At 39.5% G+C, this 25,979-nt stretch overlaps 1 protein-coding gene across 1 annotated transcript in view; it reads right to left on the bottom strand.

Moving 5' to 3' along the window:
- TBC1D5 (TBC1 domain family member 5) overlaps positions 1-25,979 on the bottom strand; it is a 470,928-nt gene that overhangs the window by 258,152 nt on the left and 186,797 nt on the right. The window contains exon 4 of the mRNA XM_084621915.1: positions 17,688-17,816. Coding sequence (XP_084478041.1) covers positions 17,688-17,787 — 100 coding nt within the window. The 5' untranslated portion in view covers positions 17,788-17,816. The remainder of the gene's footprint in view (positions 1-17,687; positions 17,817-25,979) is intronic.

The raw sequence follows: 25,979 nt of genomic DNA, 5'->3' as shown, positions 1-25,979 counted from the left end.
GTAGCCCATTCCAGTGCTTCACCACCCTCCTAGTGAAATAGCGTTTCCTAATATCCAACCTAGACCTCCCCCACTGCAACTTGAGACCATTGCTCCTTGTTCGGTCATCTGCCACCACTGAGAACAGCCGAGCTCCATCCTCTTTGGAACCCCCCTGCAGGTAGTTGAAGGCTGCTATCAAATATCCCCTTACTCTTCTCTTCTGTAGACTAAATAACCCCAGTTCCCTCAGCCTCTCCTCGTAAGTCATGTGCCTGAGCTCCCTAATCATTTTCGTTGCCCTCCACTGGACTCTCTCCAAATTGTCCACATCCCTTCTGTAGTGGAGGGGACCAAAACTGGACACAATACTCCAGGTGTGGCCTCACCAGTGCTGAGTAGAGGAGAATAATCACTTCCCTCAATCTGCTGGCAATGCTCCTTCTAATACAGCCCAATATGCCATTGGCCTTCTTGGCAACAAGGGCACACTGCTGACTCATATCCAACTTCTCGTCCACTGTAATTCCCACGTCCTTTTCTGCAGAACTGCTGCTTAGCTAGTCGGTCCCCAGCCTGTAGTGGTGCATGGACTAGAAGAGACATCCTTAAAGAAAATACTTTCCAACTCTTTCCCACCTGCAAATAATTGCTAGAAATGACTGCTTTATGACACTTCACTAGTGTTTTTAGTTGAACTTGCTAGGATTTATGAGGAAACTTTTTATTGTGATTCCTCCCAATATTGACCCTGAAAAGTTTACCCATCAATTGGCACAAACCAAATCTATTGTTAGCCCATTTTAGTTATCTAGCTGTACCACTTCTTGATATACATCACCTCAGTAAAACTGGTCCCCCCCCCGGCCCAGATACCCACACCCCCACCTCTCCCTGGAACCCAGCCATGCCCTCCCTTGTCCAGACACTCCCCTCCCACTCTCGCCTCCCAGAGCCCAGAGATTCCGAGGAGAAACAGCCTGATGCTCAGTCCCAGGCTTACATGGTGTTTCCTGTGGACCACCTTCTCCTTCCCTCAGAGCATGCTAGGAATTGCAGATGCCAGGAACCCTCTAGCTCCCTCCTCTTCCCTCCAGCAGTGTCTTCTACATGCGAGCTGGGCTCTACCCGGTCCAGCAGCCCCTAGTGACAGCTAGCAGCACTGCAGCCCATTTTTGTGGGGGAAAGGAAATTCCACATGCACGTTAATTTCTGAAAAATTCTACATTATGCAGCGGCGCAGAATTCCCCCAGGAGTAAAATGTGAGGCTGCGTGTTAAAGTAAGGCAATGCAGTGAAAGATACACACGTGCAAGTACATGTGTACGTCAGTGCATGAGTCCTAAAAAAAAGCAGTGCTGGTACTTCCCAGATCCACTCTGAAAAGAGTGTGTGGTTCAGTAACCTGTGTGGCCCAGGTAACTGACCTGCACTCTCTCCTTCCAGAACGGGAAGATGGATCGTAAGTACTCTTATTTTTCTCTTTATTTGTTGCATTTGTTCTGTCTTCCTGTCCCCCAATATTAACCTGAGTATTTACCCAGACAACCGTGACGTTAATTTTTGCACCAATTTTCACCCATTTGTTTTGTGCAATAAACAGATAAATTCCTGGGAAAATTTAAACAAAAGCAAAAATGGCCTTGCTTATCAATAAGGAGCTACTACATGGAATTTGTACCAAACTAGATCTAGATGCAAGTATGTGTACGTGTTAGGATGGTGTTTCTAATCCCACCTGGCTGTGCCCTTGCTTTTGCTGGTTCACTGAACTTTGAGCACTTTTAGGTCTAATGTTAGGCAAGAACATGAATGTTACTGCAATTTATTTTTTGTATTTCTTATAAGTGAAACCTTTAGGCCATGATTTGGATACTCAATTTGAGATACCTTAACAGGGGCCTGATCTTCAGAAATGCTGAGCATCTAACGTCTGAAAATGAGGTCCTTTTATCGCATCTGAGGATGGACACCCACAAATTTATGGCACCCAAAATGACCAATGACTTTTAAGTAGCTTGGCCTACATTACTGCCTCATTTAAAACATATTGCCTTCAACCCTGCTACCACTGCAATGCATGGGAACTTTGCCATTAATTTTAATGATATTAGGACAGTCCATTATATAGAAATAGAGGGGGAAAAGTCTCAATCATTTTGTTAAAAATAATTAAAGTTGATTAGTAATAATAAGATACTGTAACTGAAAAGATAAACAGTAGAGACATTTGTTATCAGAGTAAAATAGGAAAATTAAAATAACCTGTAACACTTTTGTATATGCAATTCATCAGGAAATGTTGTAAAAGAACAAAAGTAAATGTTGGCTTATTCTTGAGGTTCTTTGTCGTCATTAATGTATTCAGGTTTTCACAGCTGAATTGCTGTACTTTGAAAAGATTTTCATGAAAGGAAACTCATTCAACTTTTAAACAAAGCTGTCAGGTTACCGAGATTCAAACTTGTTTGTATGTCCAGAAAATGTTTTCTTCTTAAAAAAATATTCTGGGTTAGAAGGGTGTTATTCCTTTGTGCTCAATTTGTCAACAGAAAATAAGCTTTTGTTAAACACCGCACTTATCTATTTATTTTGTGGAGCTGGGAACAGTGTATTCCAAAGTGGAGGTGAAACTACATTGTGTGGCTATTTTACTTCATTACTAGTTGTGCTACTCAAATTGATACAAATGGTCTCCTTCTGTTTCTGTCTGTCTGCTTGCCTGATCAGTACAACTAATTGTCAGTGCTGGGGAAATCTCCTATATCTAAATAGAAGATGTGCAGTTTGTAACCTGCTTAATTCGCCTTATGTCCTGCATGGCCCTCAGTATGGTATTCATTAAAGCATCAGCTGCTTTGTTTGTAGTAGTGGCACCTAAAAGTAGGCTTATTTTTCTTTGTTAAGAGGCAAGATTGTTGATAAATAATACACATCTTATTGTGAGTGGTAAGAAATTACCTAGTAAGTATGATGGTACTTTGTTTTTCCCTCACGCTGAGCACCTTTACTTAAATTATACACCTATAAAGACGACACTGCAAAGATATACAAGCTGGCAAAAGATTAAGGCACTTTTAGGCCTATTGATCGGAAGCCTAAAATCTGACCTTTGCTAGTGTAAGCTTTTGACAATTAAATGAAACACAAGGCTTAATTCCCTAAGTTTTAAAACAGGAAATTTCAGATCTTTAAAAATAAAAGGAAATGATCAAAAAATTAGACTCACAAGTCTGTGCTCTAACTGTTCATAGATTTGAACATTAAGGCAGGTCATTTAGGAGGGTCCAAGCTCTGCAACTCCTTTCCTTCCTCAGTTTCACAGAGCACAAGCTTGATGACCTTTGGGACACAGTGTGAAGCCCACCCCTTTATTCTGAAGTTGCGCATGAGGTGATTTGGGCATGCCTATAGTCTACAACTAATTAACACCAATTATACAGTACAGTGAAATCCAAAAATACTATAAATATAATTTATTTTTAAATAAAAATGTTGGGTATTCTCCATTACCAGCTGCCTTTATAATTTAATATAATATTTTAAAAGCATTACCATTTTTTTCTCCTGCAGATATCCAGTTCAGAAAGTTTTTCCAAGAATGAAATTAGAAAAGGAAATGAAAGTACAATTGAGAGAGAAAGTGACAGGTACAGTTAATGCAAGATGTAAATGAAAAGGAAGTGTTCCCATGGCCTGGTAGTCACCACAATTCTGTTACCGTTAAAAGCAGACTAAACAGTAGCTATTATTAATAAATGAATATTAAAAACAGTGTTATGTTAGCATCTGGTGTTGGAAGATGCAGAAAATATCCTTGCTTCTGCTCAGCCACCACAACGTGAAGCAGACTTAATAGAGCTCATTCTTCTATGCAGTAGTGAAATTCTATCCCTGCAGCTCTGTCCTTATCTTTGAGGCGCCAAGTAGCCTGGGTCCAGCATTTCTAAAAGATCGCCTAAAGCTGTGGGACCAGGATCATGATCAGCAACTCTGCTCCTCAGACAGGATGAGACTTTCTACCATAAAGGGAAAGCTCGTCGGTGCAGAAGATAGCACTTTCTTGGACACTAGTATGGGACTGTGAAATGAACTCCCAAAGGAATTAAGGGCCATCACAAACCTCATCACTATCTTCTCCAAGTGCAAGGCACCCTTCTTCTACCTTTATATATGCACAGCAGCATTTGCATTTTTAAAAAAACCTTCAAAACAAAAAACTACATGGCACACACAATTTTCCTCTGGGGAGAAACTGAAAGAAAGAACATACCTCACATGCCATATGTTAGTCACACTGCTTAATACACGACTAAGATGTTCAGATACTACAGTGAGAAGGATTATATAAGAATTTATATAGTACAGAACAGTGTTTTGGTTTGGTTTGTGTTTCCCAGACTAACAGGACTTAGATGAGAAGGCTATGATAGACACAGAGGCAGCAGTGGTAGTGACCCAAGTAGTGGAAGACACAATGAAGAGGACTGGATGCAGAAGCTGTGGCATGTACATTATCCTGGAGGGGGTACCTGAAAAGAATTTCATCTGCATGAAATGCCGCCTGATAGAGCTGATGGAAGAGAAGATCCTAGGATTGGAGATGCAGGTGGAGACTCTGGTTGAGTTTAGAAGGGGGTTCGAGTGGATGATGGAGCAAAGACATGAAGAGGCTGAAGGGAAAAGCTCAGACTTGCAGATGGAAGCAGGACCAAAGAACTCTGAGGGGATACTGCTGGATGAGAAAAGTGGACAGTGGAAGCATGTGACTAAGAGAACCAGGCAGAGGAAAAGACAGGGCAGTGAAGGAGAAATAGAGCTCAGGAACAGGTTTGTGGAGTTGGAAAATGAAGAAGGTGGTCACTGAAGGTGAGAGGGCAAGGAAAAAGAGAAGAGCAGTTAGTCCTATTGGAAGAGGGCAAGAGTCAATGGAGATACCACCACCAAATATGAGCCCCAGGAGGAAAAGGGATGGGTTGCAAAGGATTGCAAGGGACAATAGGAATCGAGAGGACTTGCGGCCAGATGGAACAGGGGATAGACTGGAGAATTGCACCATCGCTAGGAAAAAGCAGGTCTACATGATTGGGGACTCCTTGCTGAGAAGGATAGACAGGCCTGTAACAAGAGCTGATCCAGAGAACAGAAGGGTGTGCTGTCTGCCGGGTGCTAAGATACAGGATGTGGACCTGAAGCTGAAGAATATCCTAATGGGAGCAGGAAAGAATCCACTGATAATCCTTCATGTGGGAACAAATGATATGGCTAGATTCTCGCTGGAACATAACAAGGAAGACTATGCCAGGCTGGGGAAGATGCTATAGGAAATCAAGGCTCAGGTGATCTTCAGGGGGATTCTGCCTGTTCCTGGAGAAGCACAAGAAATGTGTGACAAGATTATGATGATCAACAAATGGCTCAGGCATCTTATAGTGGTGCTATAAGGAGGACTTTGGGATGTATGGCCACTGGGAAGCATTCATGGACAGAGGACTGTTCTCTCGGGATGGACTTCACCTGAGTAAGGAGGGAAATAGACTTCTAGGATGGAGGCTGGCAAAACTGATCAAGAGAGCTTTAAACTAGGAATTTCGGGGAGATGGTTGGGAGATATCCAAGTAATCTCCAGGCCAGTTATTCTCTCAGAGGGAAGAAAACAAAGTAAGAAAGGATACAGCCATGGGTAGGAGACTGGATATAAGGTGGAGGGGCAGTGTACATACCAATCTAATAGGTAATATTAGCAGTAGAATGTCTGTGCCCAATCGGGTAAAGAATGTGAGTGAAGCCAAACGGCAAAAATTAAGATGTTTGTACACTAATGCGAGGAGCCTAGGTAACAAAATGGAGGAACTTGAGCTATTAGTGCCAGAAGTGAAACCAGATATTCTAGGGATAACAGAAACATGGTGGAATAGTCGTCATGACTGGAGTATGGGTATTGAAGGGTATGTGCTGTTTAGGAAAGACAGAAATAAAGGCAAAGGTGGTGGAATAGCATTGTATATCAATGATGAGGTAGACTGTAAAGAAATAAGAAGTGATGGAATGGATAAGACAGTCTGTCTGGGCAAAAATCACATTGGGGAAGAAAGCTACTGGAGCCTGCCCTGGGACAGTGCTTGGGGTGTGCTATAGACCGCCGGGATCCGATGTGGATATGGATAGAGACCTCTTTAATGTTTTTAAAGAAGTAAATACTAATGGGAATTGTGTGATCATGGGAGACTGACTTCCCAGATATAGACTGGAGGACAAGTGCTAGTAATAATAATAATAGGGCTCAGATTTTCCTGGATACAATAGCTGATGGATTCCTTCACCAAGTAGTTGCTGAACCGACAAGAGAGGATGCCATTTTAGATTTGGTTTTGGTGAGCAGTGAGGACTTCATAGAAAAAATTATTGTAGGGGACAACCTTGGTTTGAGTGATCATGAGCTAATTCAGTTCAAACTAAATGGAAGGATAAACAAAAATAGATGTGTGACTAGGGATTTGATTTCAAAAAGGTTAACTTTAAAAAATTAAGGAAATTAGTTAGGGAAGTGGATTGGGCTGAAAAACTTGTGGATCTAAAGGAGGAGGAGGCCTGGAATTACTTCAAGTCAAAGTTGCAGAAACTATCAGAAGCCTGCATCCCAAGAAAGGGGAAAAAATTCGTAGGCAGAAGTTGTAGACCAAGCTGGATGAGCAAGCATCTCAGAGAGGTGATTAAGAAAAAGCAGAAAGCCTACAAGGAGTGGATGATGGGAGGGATTAGCAAGGAAAGCGACCTTACTGAGGTCAGAACATGTAGAGATAAAGTGAGAAAGGCCAAAAGCCATGTAGAGTTGGACCTTGCAAAGGGAATGAAAAGCAATAGTAAAAGGTTCTATAGCCATATAAATAAGAAGAAAACAAAGAAAGAAGAAGTGGGACCACTTAACACTGAGGATGGAGTGGAGGTTAAGGATAATCTAGGCATGGCCCAATATCTAAACAAATACTTTGCCTCAGTCTTTAATGAGGCTAATGAGGAGCTTTGGGATAACGGTAGGACGACAAATGGGAATGAGGATATGGAAGCAGATATTACCATATCTGAAGTAGAAGCGAAACTCAAAATGCTTAATGGGACTAAATTGCGGGGCCCAGATAATCTTCATCCAAGAATATTAAAGGAACTGGCACCTGAAATTGCAAGCCTTTTAACAAGAATTTTTAACCAATCTGTAAACTCAGGGGTTGTACCGTATGACTGGAGAATTGCTAACATAATTCCTATTTTTAAGAAAAGTAAAAAAAGTGACCCAGGTAACTACAGGCCTGTTAGTTTGACATCTGTAGTATGCAAGGTCTTGGAAAAAATTTTGAAGGAGAAAGTAGTTAAGGACATTGAGGTCAATGGTAATTGGGACAAAATACAACATGGCTTTACAAAAGGTAGATTGTGTCAAACCAACCTGATCGGCTTCTTTGAGAAGGTAACAGATTTTTAAGACAAAGGGAATGCTGTGGATCTAATTTACCTCAATTTCAGTACGGTATCTGATATGGTTCCACATGGAGAATTATTAGCTAAATTGGAAAAGATGGGGGTTAATATGAAAATTGAAAGGTTTGATAAGGAACTGGTTAAAGGGGGTCACACTGAAAAGTGAACTGTCAGACTGGAAGGAGGTTACTAGTGGAGTTCCTCAGGGATCGGTTATGGGACCAATCTTATTTAATCTTTTTATTACTGACCTTGGCACAAAAAGCAGGAATGTGCTAATAAAGTTTGTGGATGACACAAAGCTGGGAGGTATTGCCAATACAGAGAAGGACCGGGATATCATACAGGAAAATCTGGATGACCTTGTAAACTGGAGTAATGGTAATAGGAAAAAATTTAATAGTGAAAAGTGCAAGGTCATGCATTTAGGGATTAACAACAAGAATTTCTGTTATAAACTGGAGACACATTACTTGGAAGTAACAGAGGAGGAGAAGGACTTCGGAGTATTGGTTGATCACAGGATGACTATTAGCCACCAATGTGATATGGCCATGAAAAAAACTAATGTCTTGGGATGCATCAGGCGAGGTATTTCCAGTAGAGATAAAGAGGTGTTAGTACCGTTATACAAGGCACTGGTGAGACCTCATCTGGAATACTGTGCGCAGGCCTGGTCTCCCATGTTTAAGAAGAATGAATTCAAACTGGAAGAGGTACCGAGAAGGGCTACTAGGATGATCCAAGGAATGGAAAACCTGTCTTATGAAAGGAGACTCAATGAGCTTGGCTTTTTTAGCTTAACTAAAAGAAGGCTGAGAGGAGATATGATTACTATCTATAAATATATCAGAGGGATAAATACCATGGAGGGAGTAGAATTATTTAAGCTCAATACCAATGTGGACACAAGAACAAATGGATATAAACTGGCCATCAGGAAGTTTATACTTGAAATTAGACAAAGTTTCTAACCATCAGAGGAGTGAAATTCTGGAATAGCCTTCCAAGGGAAGCAATGGGGACAAAAGACATATCTGGCTTCAAGACAAAGCTTGATAAGTTTATGGAGGAGATGATATGATGGGATAGCCTAATTTTGGCAATTAATTGATCTTCAACTACTAGTGGCAGATATGCCCAATGGCCTGTGATGAGATGTTAGATGGGGTGGGATCTGAGTTACTACAGAGAATTCTTTTCTGGGTGTTTGGCTGGTGAGTCTTGCCTACATGCTCAGGATTTAGCTGATCACCATATTTGGGGTTAGGAAGGAATCTTCCCCCAGGTTAGATTGGCAGAGGCCCTAGGGGTTTTTTGCCTTCCTCTTCAGCATGGGGCTCGGGTCACTTGCTGGAGGATTCTCTGCAGCTTGAAGTCTTTAAACCACAATTTGAGGACTTCAATAGCTCAGACATACTTTAGGGGTTTGTTACACGAGTTGGTGGGTCAGGTTCCATGGCCTGCGTTGTGCAGGAGGTCAGACTAGATGATCATAATGGTCCCTTCTGACCTTAAAGACTATGATTCTATGATTCTAGTACAGTATAGAAGACCTCTGAGCCCTGCGTCACCATCAGCATCCTGCTCCAGGCTGGAGTTTACTATTATATGAAAAACATCCTCTCTAGCTTCACAGATTTCAAAACCAGTTTTCCATTTTGTGCCAGTTCTTGGGGTACCCAAGTCACTTTTTGTTAACTCCGGAATAGAGCATGAGGGAGTCTTTCTTGTGATAGCTGAGTGTCAGCTCCCTACCATCACCAGCCTTTCAGCCACTTCTCTGGGCTATGTCAGTCTTAACTTCACCTGGCAGGTTAACAATAGGTGCGCAACCCGATCCTCGAGTCCCTTTGAAGCATTCCTCTGATATCCAACCCAACACTAGGTACTCACAGAAATTCCAGACCCTCTGCATTCAAAAGTACAGTGTATGCCAGTTTACTGCTTTTACCTTAAACCACTGCTCCTGTAAACCACACAGCACTTGTGAGCACTTATAATAAAACAAAAGTAGGCTTATTTAAGAAAGAATAAAGATTTAACTCGAAACAAGAGAGTGTGGTGGAAAGAAATGGTTACAATACAAAACAATCATAAAATGTGTACTAGGGCCTACATTTATCAAGTTACCTCTCCAATATAATAAAATAGGTTAACACTCCCCCTCCCCACACACACACACACACACACACCCCTCCAAAGTTCAGACTGTTGCCAAGCTGGCCAATGTCACAAGAACAAGGATCCAAATGTTCATGAAAGGGGTTCACCAGGGGTTCTTCAATGAATGGATACAAAGTGCTCCTCCCTCCTCTGTGTTATTCTGAAAACCTTTTTGTTTTTGGCCAAACCCCTATCTTGTTGTAAAGTTTCGTTTCTAACTTTAAGAGGTCTTGATTGTTTGTCATTGCATCTGATGGCTTTCCAATCAAAGTCTCAGTATTGCAAAAGGCTAAACAATTGTGCCTTGAATTGTGTCAGTCGAATTGCCATACTGAATCAGACCCGTGCTCCTTCTAGTGCAGCGACCTGTCTCGGAAAGTAGCCAGTACTGCCTGACTCTTGTAGATGGTGGAGGAGTAGTAAAGTGCAGAGGGGCTCAATGTGTGTGCTACGATATGTAGGAAATTCTCAATCTGTCTTACAGAGAGAAAACTGTGATGAACAAGGAATGGCTTTTGATTAAACATGATGGTGTTGGTAGGATATATTGAAAAAACAAAGCAAAATATATTTAGGTTAAAGAAGATGTGTGTGACGCAGAGACCCCTTGGCAAAGGGTCCCTGTTTTTTGTAGACATCTCTCACTTCAAACCTGACAAACTCACTATATTAAACTTATATCTTACAGACTATCATAAAGAGCAGGATGTAAGGTATCCACAGAAAGCTTGTAACTTGCTAAGATTCATAATGATTGTGAGCTGTATGTGTAATAGCTGAGGAGTAATGTATTTATTTTAAAAGTGGGCTTTCTGGATTTGGCATAGAAGTTAGACACCAGGAGATAATGTGTCTCAGTAAGAGCAATGGGGAGTTGTTGTCACCAAGCTGTTTGGCATCAGTGCTGGGGGGATGCAGAGGGGCATCCTCTCCCACTTCCAGGCTGTGGGCACGCTCCAGGGGCTCTTCACCTCCCTCTGCCCCTACCCAGGCTAGGTACTGCAGGGAGGGAGGGGGGGGGTCGCAGGGCAGAGGCACTGTCCCATCCCTGTTGCTCTCAGAAAGTAACAGGAGAGGAGGCAGCAGAGCTCTTTATTTCTCTCATCCCATCCTGTGAGGATGGCTCCAGGCTGCTGCAGAGGGTGGAGAGGAAGCGAGCTCTGCCTGTATCAGCTGTTCTGCCCCACAAGGTGGGCAAGTGGGCCAGGCAGCCAATCAGAGGGCTCAGATCAGCTATAGCCAGGGTAGTCATTAATTAGTTTTTTGTCAAGGTCCAAATTTCTTGGCGAAGGTATACTGAAGGTCCAGAGTCCAGAGAAAATAATAAAAAATAATGTTAATAATAAGTAAATTAAAAATACTGGGGTCTGTTCAAATGCATCTGGCAGCCCAGATTTGGCCAGTGGTCTGCCTACTGATGACCCCTGGGCTAGAGGTTCTCGTTTCATCCCGAGACTGGCTCCAACTCCAGCCAAAATCATGTCACTCCCCAAAAACTTGCAAGTGTTGGCAACACTGCAAGTCTGGGAAAAGGGATGAAGAACCCAGGAGGAGTGGAGGTGAGGCTGGGAATGAGCTGATTTGGGGGTAAAGGGATGAATTGATGGGGTTGTGAGCTGGATGGACTCAAGTGATGGGGTGGGGGTAGATTTAAGGGAAGGCCTGAACTAGTAGGGGGGGCAAGCTGAACTGATGATGCGTTGAACTGGGAAGTTGAGGGCTGAATTGAAGGGGGTGGGGGCAGAATTAAATGCAAGGCAGGAATGGGACGATAAGGAGGTGAGAGTTCCTTCAATAGCGGGCCAAAATGACCTTACTCAACAAGTTTGGGGAGTGGGCAGCACTAATTGTCATACACAAACTGAAGATGGGCAGAGGGATTTCAATAATCAAAAGACAGACCAACAAACCACATTTTTTTTTAAACCTTTATGATTTTAATTTCTCAAGGCTGGTCATACTGGTCATACAGCAAGTGGCTGCAGTGTCACTCATATTTGTTAAATAGCATCAGAGAAAGGTGGGACTAGAAGGGATCTCAAAAGGCCATCTGGTCCAGTCCTTTGCCCTGAGGTAGGAGTAAGTATTATCTAGACCATCTTCTGATCTGACCAGCAGGCTCCTAGTTTTAGCTGCTTTCTGAACTGCTTACACCTCCTGATTTGTGGAGCTGAGGGGACACTGTAGGCTGCATCTCTCTAGATAGACTCCTTCAGGACTATCCACAGAGACTCTAACTATAGAGATGTAGCCTGCACCATTGATTCCCAAAGCACCCAGGACCACAGACTTGGAACTAGCACTAGGACAACACGGGGCAGGGTTTTAGCCATCTCCCTCTCTCTCTGGCTACAGGGGCCCGCAAGCAATAGTCAGGGAATGGCAGCCATAGTGAGTTTACAGCAAACCTATCCAGGAAGCAGGAGGCATGAGCAGCCAGAGCTGGACACCAAGGCAAGGGCTGCAGCCCATCCAAGGCATTCCCCCAGCTGGTTGCCAGAAACAGCCAGAACATTCATCCATCCAGGGAAAGCGGTATATAGCAAAGCTAGCAACTCAACCAGATCCCCAGGACAAGGAGCAGCAGCCTGGGAATTTTCCAGAGTTACCTGGACATCAACTCAAGAAGATACCAGAGCCATCCAGGAACATAGCAATTTGTACGCTCCAAATGTTCATATCAGGCTGCAGCCTTGTTAGTCCTAAGTATTGGTAATCGGGATATTCTCTGTCATTTAAGAAAGGCAATGCATATTCATCAAATATGCATTTTAGGGGATTCAGTCATTTACATAAATTCTCCAGATTTCTGAACCTTCAGCTTTAACAGGCCTGGTCACCAGTAGCAGCAGCAATCTGTCTGAGGGAAAGTTGCAAAAGCACTATGTTCTTCTTGTAGTTATTCCTAGCTGAGATGCTTGTGCTCACTTGATTAGAAACTCTTGTCATTGCCCATTTCCATCTACTCAAACTATAGGAACAAAGCAGGAGCACTTCCATAATATCACAGTGGATCAAGCATAGGCTCACCACCCCGAAGAGGATGGTAAAGACGAATTCAAGAGAAACTTCACCACATTTGTTTTTAAATAAAAGCATAGTATATTTAAAAATAAATATAGACTATAGCATGTCTGTAGTCAAAGTACTGTAAAAATACTACAGACAATATTGACCTGGCCCCTGAGATGGGCAGTTTAACAATCTTTGATTGTGTTCATTTCAGTCATATCCTATGATATCTATTTTTATCTTTCCAACCATGTCACCCTTTTCCTCTCTCACCATCTAACAGCCACTTTAAAAAAAAAATCACTCGTAACTCATTACAAGTTTTTCCTTTCCTTTAATAGGAGCCAAGAACATATTACATTTTTCCTATGTGAAGTATGCTATTAAATAATAGCTTGTACACTAATTAAAGCAAATGAAATTGTGAGAACACACAGACACTGTTAAAGTAAATTACTCAATTCATTAATCGTTTCATTTCAAGTGACCTTAATTGTATTAATTGTGATATTGAGCAAATTAAATTGAAAAGAATTAAATACTTTGTTCCAGTCTCTCCTTAGAGGATAAATTTCCCCATGAAAGGGGAATAGCACCTACTACATTCTTCAAAATGTGCATTAAAAAATTAAATAATGCTATAAACTGTGTTACAGATAATTACTGCAACTCTGAAACAGTTAAAGCTACTCCAAGTTTTATTACTTCACTGCAATTTAATCATCAAGAACTTGGAAAAGAACAAAATAATTTGCTAGGTATAGTACATAGTGAAAACGGAGAAAGTCAGATTCTGAAATGCTGCCTCCAACCGTCTCTCCTCATCTCCAGGGTTCAAGACTTTTCTGAAAAAGGGTAGAGGTTCATAAACCTGAATTTTCCCTAGCAAAGCGCAACCACATTTCAAATATCCCATACATGAAACAATAAGTTGTTGAAATGGTATTTGATGTAAAAAGTATGAATGAGAAGTCATTGTGATAAAAAGTTCATTTTTTCTTCCATACAGAGGATCAGACTTTGGAAGTAATTTAGATACCTGATCCTTGGGTTTGAAGACTTGAAATAGGCAATTCATTTAAATTCTGCTGAAAGGGGGAACCACACTAATAAATGAGCAGGTCCAGAATCCATATTGTGGCTCCCCATTTAAGTTCTTCTGTCCAGAAAATTCAGTACTGACAACCATGAGTCGTCTCAGGTTCACAAATAATCCAATTCCAAAAAATACGGTATGGGAACAAGAATGCATCCCAGAAGCAGGATGCAAAGAAGGCAGCTGTGCATGTTTGGGAAGAGGAAATATAGGGGTCAATGGAGGTCCGACACTGGATAAGAGTGAGAAGTTCAAAGATTAGCAAAATCCAACTGTCAGGATAGGTCTATGATCCTATATATGGAGGAAGAATCTATATTTAAATGCACAAGGGAAAAATAAAAATAAAATATATTTTATTTTGTTTCCATTTTTAGTTAAAATATACATTGTATGCAGAGTTTCATGCTAACAGGAAATTATTATTTGTCACTGAAAACTGCTAAAGTAGAAAGTGTGATTTCCTCTTGAAGGACAGATTTAAGCATTAATGTTCTTGGATTCTTGAAATGATGCATTCTATGTTTCTTCTTTGAGAACAAATTATTTGCCTTATGGCTGTGTCTAGGTTACCCATAAGAAGGAGCTGATTCCAATTCTGCAACTCATTTGCAGAGGCCTTTAGGAAAATTTAACTTTGTTTCAATTTCCCTATCAGTAAAATGGGGATACTTATCTCAACGCTGTTTTAAGAATTGTTTGTGTAGTGCCTTTAAAATATAAAGCTATATATAAGCAGCATTTTTACTTGGAAGATTTCTACAGAACCTAAGTATCAGTAATATAATTAAAGATTTCACAACTCATTTTAAAACCAAAACGACTTTCCTGTTATTGATCAATTAGTAGCCTGAATATGGCCATCTTGATTTGGATAATTGCAAACAAGCATATTCTCATGAGATTTCACTCTGATTCAAAATCCCAATATCCTAAACCACACAAAAATTGAATGGGTAACTTTTTTCTCAAACTAATCACCCCTTTAATTTTAGTCAAAGCCTTTAAAAAAATTCAGCAAAATCGAAGACAAATGTGGCAACCCTACAACTCTATATTTTATATCTATAATAAACATACATGCTCCCCAAATTTAGTATTTCCTGTAGCTTACCAAATCAGACTAGTTTCTGTCATTACCGAGATCTATTTTCACAATGCTTATACTTACTAATGATCTGCCTTATTTCCTTTAACTCACATACACACACCTCCTTTTTGGGTCAGGAACCCTAAAATTACAACACCATGAAGTTTCAGATTTAAATAGCTGAAATCATGAAATTTAGTATTTTTAAAATCCTACGACTGTGAAATTGACCAAAATGGACCGTGAAGTTGGTAGGGCCCTACACCTACCATATAATTTCACTAAGTGAATCCTATATCAAGGCCGCAACTTCTGTATGGAATTAGAACATATATTTTAGAAGACATACAGTCTTGATTTAATAACTTCAAGCAATTTAGAATCCACCACATTCCTAAATTAGTTGTTCCAGTATTTAATTAACCTCCTTAAAATATCTGTGCTTTAATTTTAGTCTGAATTTGTCTAGCTTCAGCTTCCAGACATTGGATCTTGTTATGTCTTTCGCTGCTACATTAAAAAGCCTTTTATTATGAGATATGTTCTCCCCACATAGGAAAGGTTGCACCAGTTGTGTTTTCTAGTATTTTAAAGAGAAACCTGCAAGTTTCCTTCACTGAAACAGAAATACCCAGAATATATTCACATTTCACAGAGGTATGCTGCCCATTTGTATTACCGTAAACCTATATTTGTAGTTGAGACTATGTACATCAAGATTACAATAGAAAAAGGACAACCTGGAATGAAGAGTAACAGTTCATGGGAAGTCTCTGATCAACAGATGGATTCATCCCAATGGTTACAGTACTCATTTAGGAATCAGTGATTGCCTCTTTACACTGAACTTCTGAAGCGGACTGGATGGGCAGGGAAAATTACATGCTTTGATATACAAGCCCTCTTCCACAGCAATCCAAAAATATACTTTATTTAAAATTAAATGATAAAACACAGAAGATTGATCTTGGTTACATATGGAACCAAATTAAAATGCAGTATGTGTTTCACAGTTAAAAAAAAGAAGCGATGAAAATGAAATGGATGCATTATATAAAATATTTACATATACAGAATGTGAAAAAACTATACTACTGTTGGTAACCTTTATGACTTTGGGGGAACCATGTATTTACATATCCTTATCTTCCCATGCGTGTATGTGTGTGTTGTGTATATATTTTTAACAGTTGACAGCTGTTTTAGAGCATACAGAGATGCCAAGCTGAATGAGGGCCTTGATTACTTCAAGATGAGCTATCTAAAGTTTCTATTCATTTTTAAGTGTTGTTAGTGGGAAGAGTCATTAGTCACTTCCTTGTCTCATAGAACATCAGCATACATTTACATTGTTAATGAACATTTGGGGTAAATGAATTAATGGCACTTTTAAACATCAATTCAATACTAATAACTTTGTATGTCATAGAAATGTTAAGGTCGGGATAAAAACTAAAAGCCTGCTCATTCAAGGTAACTAATCACTCTTGGCCACAATAAAGGGTAAAATTAATTTAAAATGTTTTTGTAACAGGGTTAAAATCTTGACTTGTCTTGAAACTGAGCTGAGAGAGACGTGTACTTTTTTTTTTTTTAAACTAAACAAGAAACTTGCAATTTTTGATCAGTGTTGGCTACAAACTAATCTAAATAAATCACAAATATTTCATTTGGAAAACATGTAATACTTCATAATATTATAAATGTTTATTCCTAGGCTTCTGAAAATGTGTACTAAGAATGCATTTGCTTTATCAAACTAATATGGCTATTAACCTTTTAGGTGTGAAGTGTAAAAGCGTAGTGACATTCACCTTAAAAAACTATTACCTTTTTAGAATGGCTCCACCAAGATGTCCATTCTACTTTTCCTCACATTGAAAAAAAGCTTTACAAAGCGGTAAAAAAAAAATGAACTCTGATTTTAGCTTTTTACAAAATAATTGAAATCTGAATTAAAAATTGAAATGTTGCTCTTTTTAATACATTTTATTATATGGCAGTTTTACACACAGAGGTACACAGAAAACACGTGACTAAGCGGTTTCAATTCTAATTTAAAATGAATTTTTTATCTTGCACTTCTGGTACATGCGTTCAATGACTGGAAAATTACAGGTAGTTAAGGTGTCATTGTGTATAACTGAGTACTTGAGGAATGTTTTCATGACAAGGATGAGGATTCAAGCATCTTGTTAAGCTTTTCATTTCCTTCTAACCAACCATATTGTCACTACTAGCAAATAAGTAGAAAGGACAAGTAACACAGACAAGCACTTGCATTATGCAAGCAGTTTCTTCTCACTGTTCATTGGAGTAGTCTGAATACTGCCTTCTGTTAATTTACCTTGAGTTACACAGTAATTTCCACTTTAATTCCACCTGTTCTATTTAAGGTTTTATTTAAGGAAAGCAGGAGAGCTAAGTGTTATGATTCAAAGGAAGAAAAGAGGAAAACAGTCTTTTTTCATCAGCATAACCTCACCCAAAATAAAATGCTAAATTTTATTAAAGGAAAAAATCAACAGTGTAAAGCAACCAAAAGAGCCCATCTTTGAAAAAAGTTGTAACAAAGGCCATGTTGCATTTCAATATTCTTATGGTGAAGTCACTGTTTGGTTTATGATTTAAAAAGGATGACAGCGCATTAAACATTTGGCTAATGTTTCTGTCTGTAATTGAAAGTTGACTTTTCATGGTTTTCATTAGTGTCAGAGTGCTCTACACACACACACTGAAATATTCTTAACGTTGCCCTGCTCAACTTCATTGAGAGAATTACACAAATTATGCCAGGCATAGTGATCATCAGACTCTTACGTAACGTTTCTAAGTAGAAAGTAAAAAGTGTAGAAATATTAAACTCACCTTCTTCAGGCTTGTTCAAGTAACCCTGCAAGGGATCAATGCCTATTTCTTGCTCTTCTGTTTGCAAGGGGTGTCTAGTTTCAGATATGGAATGATACATATTGGCAATTTCCACTAAAGAGCGATTATCTGGGAAGGGAAAACAGAGAGACAACTAATATGTAAGCGTTTCTTTCATTGCTTTACAACAACAAAAAGGCAGCAGAAAATCTAATGCTGTAAATGCTTAGAACGCTTTCCTGATTTCTAGCATAATGTTACCATTACATATCTGGTAAACATATTAAAGAAAATTATGTTAAAGAAAATTAATTCCAAATCACTTAACTTCTGCTCAAGTGTTTCTGAGACGTACTTAATTTGTATTAATTATTATTATTTGTATTACCGTAGCACCTAGAAGCCCTAGTCATGGGCCAGGATCCCGAAGTGCGAGGTGCTGTACAATCAGAACAGTAAGTTGGTCTTTGCCCCAAAGAGATTACCATCTAAGAATAAGACAACAGCAACAGGTGGACCTGACAAATGGGGGAGTACAAGGAAACAAGGACACAGAATTGGTCAGCAAAATAGGCAGTAGTCTCAGCACACCGGCAGCCTTATCATTGCCAAGTTTCTCATTGGCATCACAGAAAAGGAAAGAGCTTTAAGGAGCATTAATGAGGTAGTCTACGAATGTTAACAGGGAACTGCTCCCAAGTGTGAAGAGTAGCATGGGAGAAAACACAAAGGTGGTTGTTAGAAGATTTAACAAGTGTGTGACGGAGGCATTATGGGCTGGCTGGAGGAGAGAGCTGACAAACTGTTAGTGAATGAGAGATGACAGGTAGGATGGGAATACACCACAAAGAGCCATAAAAGCAAAGACAAATAGTTTATGTCTGGTACTAGAGCAGCATTTTTCAAATGCAGTCACCAGAAGCGTTTCTTGCAGCCATAGCCTCCTGGGCTATGATTGGGGTCGGGGGGCGTGGCAGAGCAGTGGCTTCTCCACCAGGGCTGCCTGCAGGAGTTGGTCCCTACCCTCTTCTGGAGCCAGAAACACTGTAGGAGCAGGCAACCAGTGAGAATTCCCCACCTTCCCAGGGGCAGCATGGCTCGGGCTTCAGGCTTCTGCCCTGCGGTGATGGGTGGCAGGCTCTGACCATACACTGGAAAGCTCTGTCCCGCAGTGCCAGGGTTTTGGGCTCCATCCCTGGATTCACCGCCGCTGCATCCTCCAGATCCCCATTGCCCCTGGCCCCCCGCCTCCTTCCCACCTCCTTCCTCATCCAGAGCTTAATTTGTCCCCCAGCATGCCAGGGCTGAGTAAGTCTGCTGTGAAAAGTGTTATTAACAAATATACATCTATCACTTTTCACAGTAGCAGATTTTCTAACTAAAAATCTAAAAAAAAAAAAAAATCAAAACATGCAAAGTAGCTTATTTTTGTTTCTATTCTGTTTAGGTCCAGTAACGAATAGACACAACTGCCCATTATTTTTATTTTTGAGTCTGCAAAAAAACCCCACATAAATAAAATGACAATGATCCGGACATGTATATGTGCATAATTATTTGTTTTTCCTAAAGTTAATTAAGTATTTTAGGAAGAATTGTCAGCACGGCCACCAGCAAGAGTTGGTGGCTGCACTCTGAGGCTATCAAAAAATATGTTGAGAGAACCCCTGTACTAGAGAATGGGAAGCCAATGGAGGAGTACAAAGAGAGGGTTTACATGGTCACAGCAACAGGCTGGGAAAATGATCTTCGCAGCAGCATTCTCAAGAGAAATGAGAAGAGCAAGATGACATTTTGAGTCTTTGTTAAACATTTCGACCTTAACATCTTGAAAGATATGTAGGTAGCTTATCACAGAACAGAAATGTGTGATTTTCCCAAGCAAAGTAATTAGTTAACTAAGGGTGCCATATCCATTCAGAGATTATAGAATGCTCACTACTATTACCTAAGGTCATCATTCTTTGCCATTTTTGCCAAGCTTATTGACTTTTTAACTCCAGCAGGAAAATTTCTATCTAAAATACCAGGAGAGGAGCAGAAAGAATATTTTACAATAAATAAAAAGTAAGTATATAGAGAACTATCAATACCAAAGCGTAGATATGCACAAAATTCAATCACCTCACAATCATTTTTCCTTCTGCTCATATGAAGTATAGTGCTAATCACATGGTGTACACCTACAGTTTGCTGGCAATGGGTGAGAACTCCTGATTCAAAATGGGCGTTGGATTTTTGAGATTTCCCCAGTTTTATATATTCTGTCTTGCTTCTCCCTATGTTGTATGAAACAAAGGGACTCTCTGGATAGAGAGATATAGATAAAACCATGAACAGAAGACCATGAGACGCTCAATATATTTATACTTTTACGTACTAACTTAAAACAAGCACATTAGACTGATACATGAATGAGAGGCCACTTTAGGCTTTTCCAATGCAATTTTGCTACATAACTTTATGCTAATCAACAGTAAACTATTTGTAGAATTTTTAACCACAGTAAAAATGATTCAAGCTTTACCTGCACACTTATAGCATCACAACAAAACAAAGATGGAGAGTTATTTATGACCAGGTGGTTTGGGAGGAGCTGGAAAAGGGTGGGCGATCTGGAGGGGGGGGCGGGGGGAGAGGAAACAGAGATAAATGGATAAAAAGCTGGAAAGAACTAAAACTATGAAACTATCCATATAGAGATTTTTTTTTTTAATGACTGTTTCTACTTGCTGGAATTTTACCTTCTGCCTTGGTTTAGTCTGATATGCTATTGACCTTCTGATTTCTTCTTTACTAAATTTATAAGCTTATTTAGAATTTTATTGCCAGAACTTAACTTCTTGCTGTTATGGCCCCTCTGACATTGCTTCATAATTTGTGCAATTATACTGAATGCCTTTCAAATTGAGAATCAGATTCAAAAATCATTTTGCTGGTCTTTACAATTTTAACAGTATTCACATAGCTATTTCATAGGATTTGTTTCAGATTTCTAGACTTGCTATTTGTTTAGCACACGCAACATGCCTGGAGTTTTACCTACAAAACAGGGCTTTTGCTCCAATGCATTTGTTGTTTTTTATATTCCAATCCCCCCTCCCCTCAATATCCCTTATCCCTTCCTTTAGGCACTTCACAACAATCATGCCTTTGCACCTGTAACCTATGTTTGGTGGCATAATTTACTACACACAGCCTACTTGGGCACTTTTAAATAGCTCAAGAGACATACTTTTGACTCTTATACTTACAATTGATCGCACTCTTTATTTGTGTTTTGTTACTGATACGTGGCATTAGTGCTGTAAAAAAAATCACTAAATATTATGATTAGTCTGTCCATTCTTTATATTCCAAGCAATTTTCTTTATAGTTTTATACTTTAATTCTTTCCATTTCTTCCAACAATAAGCAAAGAAAACTATTAAACCATTAAGATTACCCATGGGATCTTGCTTTGAGAAAGATTAATTCTTTACAGATTTGTTTTTGATTTGTAATGGCCCATAACATATTGTTCAAATTAAATAAGATGTAATTTAACAGCATTTTCATTGTGAAACATTAAAAGGTTTAGAAAAATCATTGGAAAGAATTTACAGGCTACTGGACCACGTGTCTCAGGGTTTTCTATCCAGTTAATTCTACTGTCACTGCTTGGACTAAAAGTGGGTCTGGGATTTCCTTGCCTCAAGTTATTTGTAAAACTTAAAAGGAACACGGCTTTCAGATTCAGCGGCGTTTCTACAGGGCTAGTATCCTCTTATTCTTCAACTTAAAATGGAAATTTAGAAGGCACATTATATTTTCAGTATACCTCAATGGAAGATTTAATTCACTCGCATAGTCAGATTAATAGGCATTTATGCAGCTGAAGTGCACAGCGCTTGGTATATCAAAGTCCACCCATCAACCCAAGGAAAAGGCATGAACACAGGCCTCCTGTGAGGCCACTACTCTTTTTTAGGTTTGGAGCAGCAGAAGGCCCTCTACAAGTAGGAGATGCACAAGATCCCTCACACTGTGGGATTGTCTACACTTACCGGGGGAATCGACGCGCAGCGATCGATGCATTGGTGGTTGATTTAGCGGGTGAAGACCCGCTAAATCAACCACAGATCACTCTCCCGTCGACACCTGAATGAGAAGCGCAAGGGGAGTCGACGGGAGAGTGTCTTCCGTCAACATAGTGTAGTGTGGACCCTGCGGAAAGTAGATCCAAGTACGTCGAAGCCAAAGATGAGTTATTCACGTAGCTGAAGTTGTGCAACTTAGACAGATCTCCCTCCATAGCGTAAACAACGCCTGATACTCTACACATGCCCTTTCCACCCGTGCATCCGCAGCAGTGCAGGACTTAAAAGCTATGGAAGATCTTGCTTGGGACTGCCACATATGGGTGAATATTATCTTGACTGAATAAACACAGATTAGTTCTGGACCCAAAAAAGGTACAACTATTTAAAAGAAAAACTGCACCTTCGCTTTTACTATTAGTAAGTCAATAACTAACTACACCCAGGATTATCTTTCCGGATATTTATTGAAAGACCAGAGGCCAAAGTGAGGAATACTGTTGGCACTGGTTACAGTCCCATTGAAAAGCCATGTGAATCAGGGTTAGGACCACGGTTGGGCAAAAAATGACAAGAGTAAACGTTTTTTAAAAGTATGTTGCATTTAATCTAAAACATAAATGTACATAAAGGGGCAGAGTTAATCTTGACAGCAACCAGCCAATCAAAAACAATAAATTAAAATTATATCAGGAGAGAGGCTATTCACCACCATAACTAGAGCAATTCTCAAATATATCTTAACTTTTAAAACTTCTGCAAATTAAAAATCAGCATTGCATAAAAAAATATTGCATGGTTTTATACCAAATTATTGACATTAATTCACTTTACTCCACCATGTGCATAAATAATCATATTTTACTATATAGATAAGACGACACATTAAAAGGAGCTGTTTGTAGATAATATATACATATTAATCACTTATTAACTGCCTTTTGATTTAAAACAATTCCCCAAAATTTAAAATTTCAGCAGTAAAAATTGGAGCAATCTATTCTTACCAAGATGTGAGATAAAAAGCGAAGACAGGACTATTTTCTCTTCTTAGGCAATATGAGTATCTGAACATGTGAGTTATTATTCAAACCACAAATAGGAATGTTTAAAATAGTAAAATTTAATCAAATTATTTTTGTAAGTCTGAAATATATTTAATGAGATAGGAATACTAGGAAGTGTAAGGTACATGGTATATAAAACAGAATTAGGTATAGCCCAGTGTATCTATCTTATACAATGCCCGTTAAGTTGGAAATGGAGTTTTCCTAAAAAAAGAGGGTTGGTGGGAGGGAAGCAGACAAATTGCAGGCATGAGGGAGGGCACAAGGACAGGATAGAGAAAAGGAGGAAAAGAGCAAAGACAACACCAGATCAGAACAGGACAATCAGATAGCACATAAAATGATTTTCAGTACATCTTGGCATGACTCCGGGTACATCTACCCTGCAACTGGAGATGTGATTGAAACTCACATAGGCATACCCACGCTAGCTTTAATCTACCTAGCATGGCTAAAAGATACAGTGGCACAGACCCCAGCACAGGCTAGTAATGTGAGCATGTACACAGACTTCCAAGTGGGCTTGTACAGCCCACACCAAGGTCTGTGCCACCACACAGACATATCCTTGGGGCAAGTTTGTTTGGTTGGGTGGAAAGGGCAACCCACACCAATCTAAAAGATAACCTACAAAATTAATCAAGTTCTGTGAACTTTCACTACGTGTTGAAGGCCCACAAAACACAGGCAAATTACATTATCCTCATAATTACTGAAAGAAAAATAAAGCATATTTTCAAGAAAAAAGATGTTATTGCTACTTCTTGGCAAGGCTAGGAATGACATTCAGCACATACTAGTACTGGTATAGTTACTGAAATTTGGTACTTTATCTCTTCAGGTCACTTAAGTGTGTGTAAACTATATGTATTGAAAGCTCTTTGCACTAATATTTGAGTACTTCATCCACCTTCGCCAAAAGTTCTTGGTCCTTCATATATATACCAGATAGCAAATATACTATGCATCCTTCCCCTTTTAATTATCAAAGCCAAAGATGAGTAGAGGAAACTCATGGTTAGCTAAATGGTAAATTACTTGCTACCCCATGAAGTCAGATTGATTAAAATGTCCTGGATGAAAGCAAATGCCATAAGTGGTAATGGTCTTAAGTTTTAAGTAACACAGCATCATGTTTTTGAGGGCTCACAGCTTCCGTTACTTACAGTTGTACAACGTAATCAAAGAAATTAGTGCAGAAAGGAGAGAGTCTCCATGAAGTACAAGGCAGATTTATATCTGTTCTAAAATGAACTATTAGAAAGGTGGGGAAGGATCGTTGCAGTTAAGACATGAGAGTGAGGTTTATGAGATTGGAAATCAGTTTCCAGCTATTCCACAGACTTGTGACTTTGGCCAAGTCAATTAGTTTCCAATCCTGATTCCACTGAAATTAATAGCAAAGGTCACTAAAACAAGTGATGTGGGATCAGGCCCTCATTCTCTGTAAATCAGTTCCTTATCTGTGATGTATCCTACCTCACAGTGATGTTGTGAGGATAAATTCTTTAATGTATGTCAAATGCTCAGATACTACAGTTATGAGTGTTCATGAAAAGTTAATAAACAAACAGGACTATTCAGGAACAAAACAAAAGACACTTTCTGAACATGACTGAAATTGTGCAGTATTTTGGCTCCACACCACCGTTAAAATATAACCTGAACATACACTGCTGTACAATATCTGACAGAATAATTACTCCCATGGCTTTTACCTAGCAATAAGTTTTACTACTAGGAGAGGGATGAGAAGTCAGGTAACAATCTTACAAGGACACACAGTAAGTTAAAAATGGTCTGAAATAGTTAAAAAGTTCCCACAGATACAGTATAATGAGGAAAACAAAACTATTGCACCTTAGAAAGGCAAAACCCTTATTAATATCACATTCCAACTTTTAGTGAATGACAAATTTAGTATTTTCATTGCTTATATTGCCATATAATGATGGGTGAACCTCAAAAGTTCAGAGCCCACATTCAGAGAAGCATCTGAGAGCAGGAACCAAAGTTCATATGAACATGTCTGATCTATAAATTGGGTTGGCAGGTTCCCTCAAATTTTCCAGTGTTCCCTAATTTTGATCAGATTGAAAGTACAGAGATGAGAAAATTTCTTGCAGTATTCCCATATTTTATCCAGATCAAACACAAGAAATGCAGAAGCAAGAAGATTTTAAAAAACATTTAGACTAAATAGTCAGAACTTGTTTATACTTCCAAAAAGGTTCAAAATTCTGATGGTTCAAACCTCAGGCTTCTTTTATATGAACTGGTTCTGGCCACAGGTGGTTTCTTAGCTCTAGCTCTGATACAGGACTTAGTGACATCTAATTTATTAAAAATACAGTTCTTTGTAGATGAATATTTCTTAACTATCATTCAGACAGCCTACAGAAATGTGTTATTCTAGAGACATCCAGGTACGGTAATATTAGCAATGGCACAGTTCTGATTCATCTTCTCCCAGGTAGGCCTAGATATTCTGTTGCTTTAGAACTCAATCTGAAAGTAAACTTCCATTAACACACAACAAAATACTGTTAGAGGTGGTAATATATACATGATACCATTGTCCACAATAGTCTTCTTCTTTCATATGCCTTTGGTAGGTCACAATGACTACAAATTCATATCTAAGTTTGATAGCCAGTACATTGCCACAGCAGTGAGCTGCTGAATATCCTTCAGGTCCCCGGCAAAAGAATGAAGGGGACACTCAGATATGATGTGCTCCATCATTTGTGCCTGGCGACCACAATCGCATACAGGTGTTTGCCTCATTTTCTGTTTAAAGAGGGTTTGTCCATATCTCCCATTAGATGTCCTGATGCAATTCGATCTGCACCAGTCTTTCAGACATACATCAAAACCTGGTGGTTCCTCAGCAGGGCCAACAATGAGCTGTTTGTTTTGAGTGGTCAAAATGCTCCATGTGGCTCTCCATTGAGCCTCAGCATTGAAGTTGGGTGTAAGAGTGTTGATGTGGTTCCATAAAGGGTTGCAGGATTTTAATCTGGTCTTTGGCGGGTTCTGCAGGTCATCATGCAGCAGGATCCTGGTGTTTGCATTGACATGGTTACGAAAGTGAGATGTCTAAGCAGCTCTTCTAATCTGTGAAGGCTGGATGTGCGGTAGGACCG

Source organism: Lepidochelys olivacea, assembly GCF_965140295.1.
Source record: "Lepidochelys olivacea isolate rLepOli2 genome assembly, chromosome: 2".
NCBI classification, from domain to species: Eukaryota; Metazoa; Chordata; order Testudines; family Cheloniidae; genus Lepidochelys; species Lepidochelys olivacea.
The sequence above is the reverse complement of the archived record's forward strand: the minus strand, read 5'-3'. Positions and strand labels throughout refer to the sequence as shown.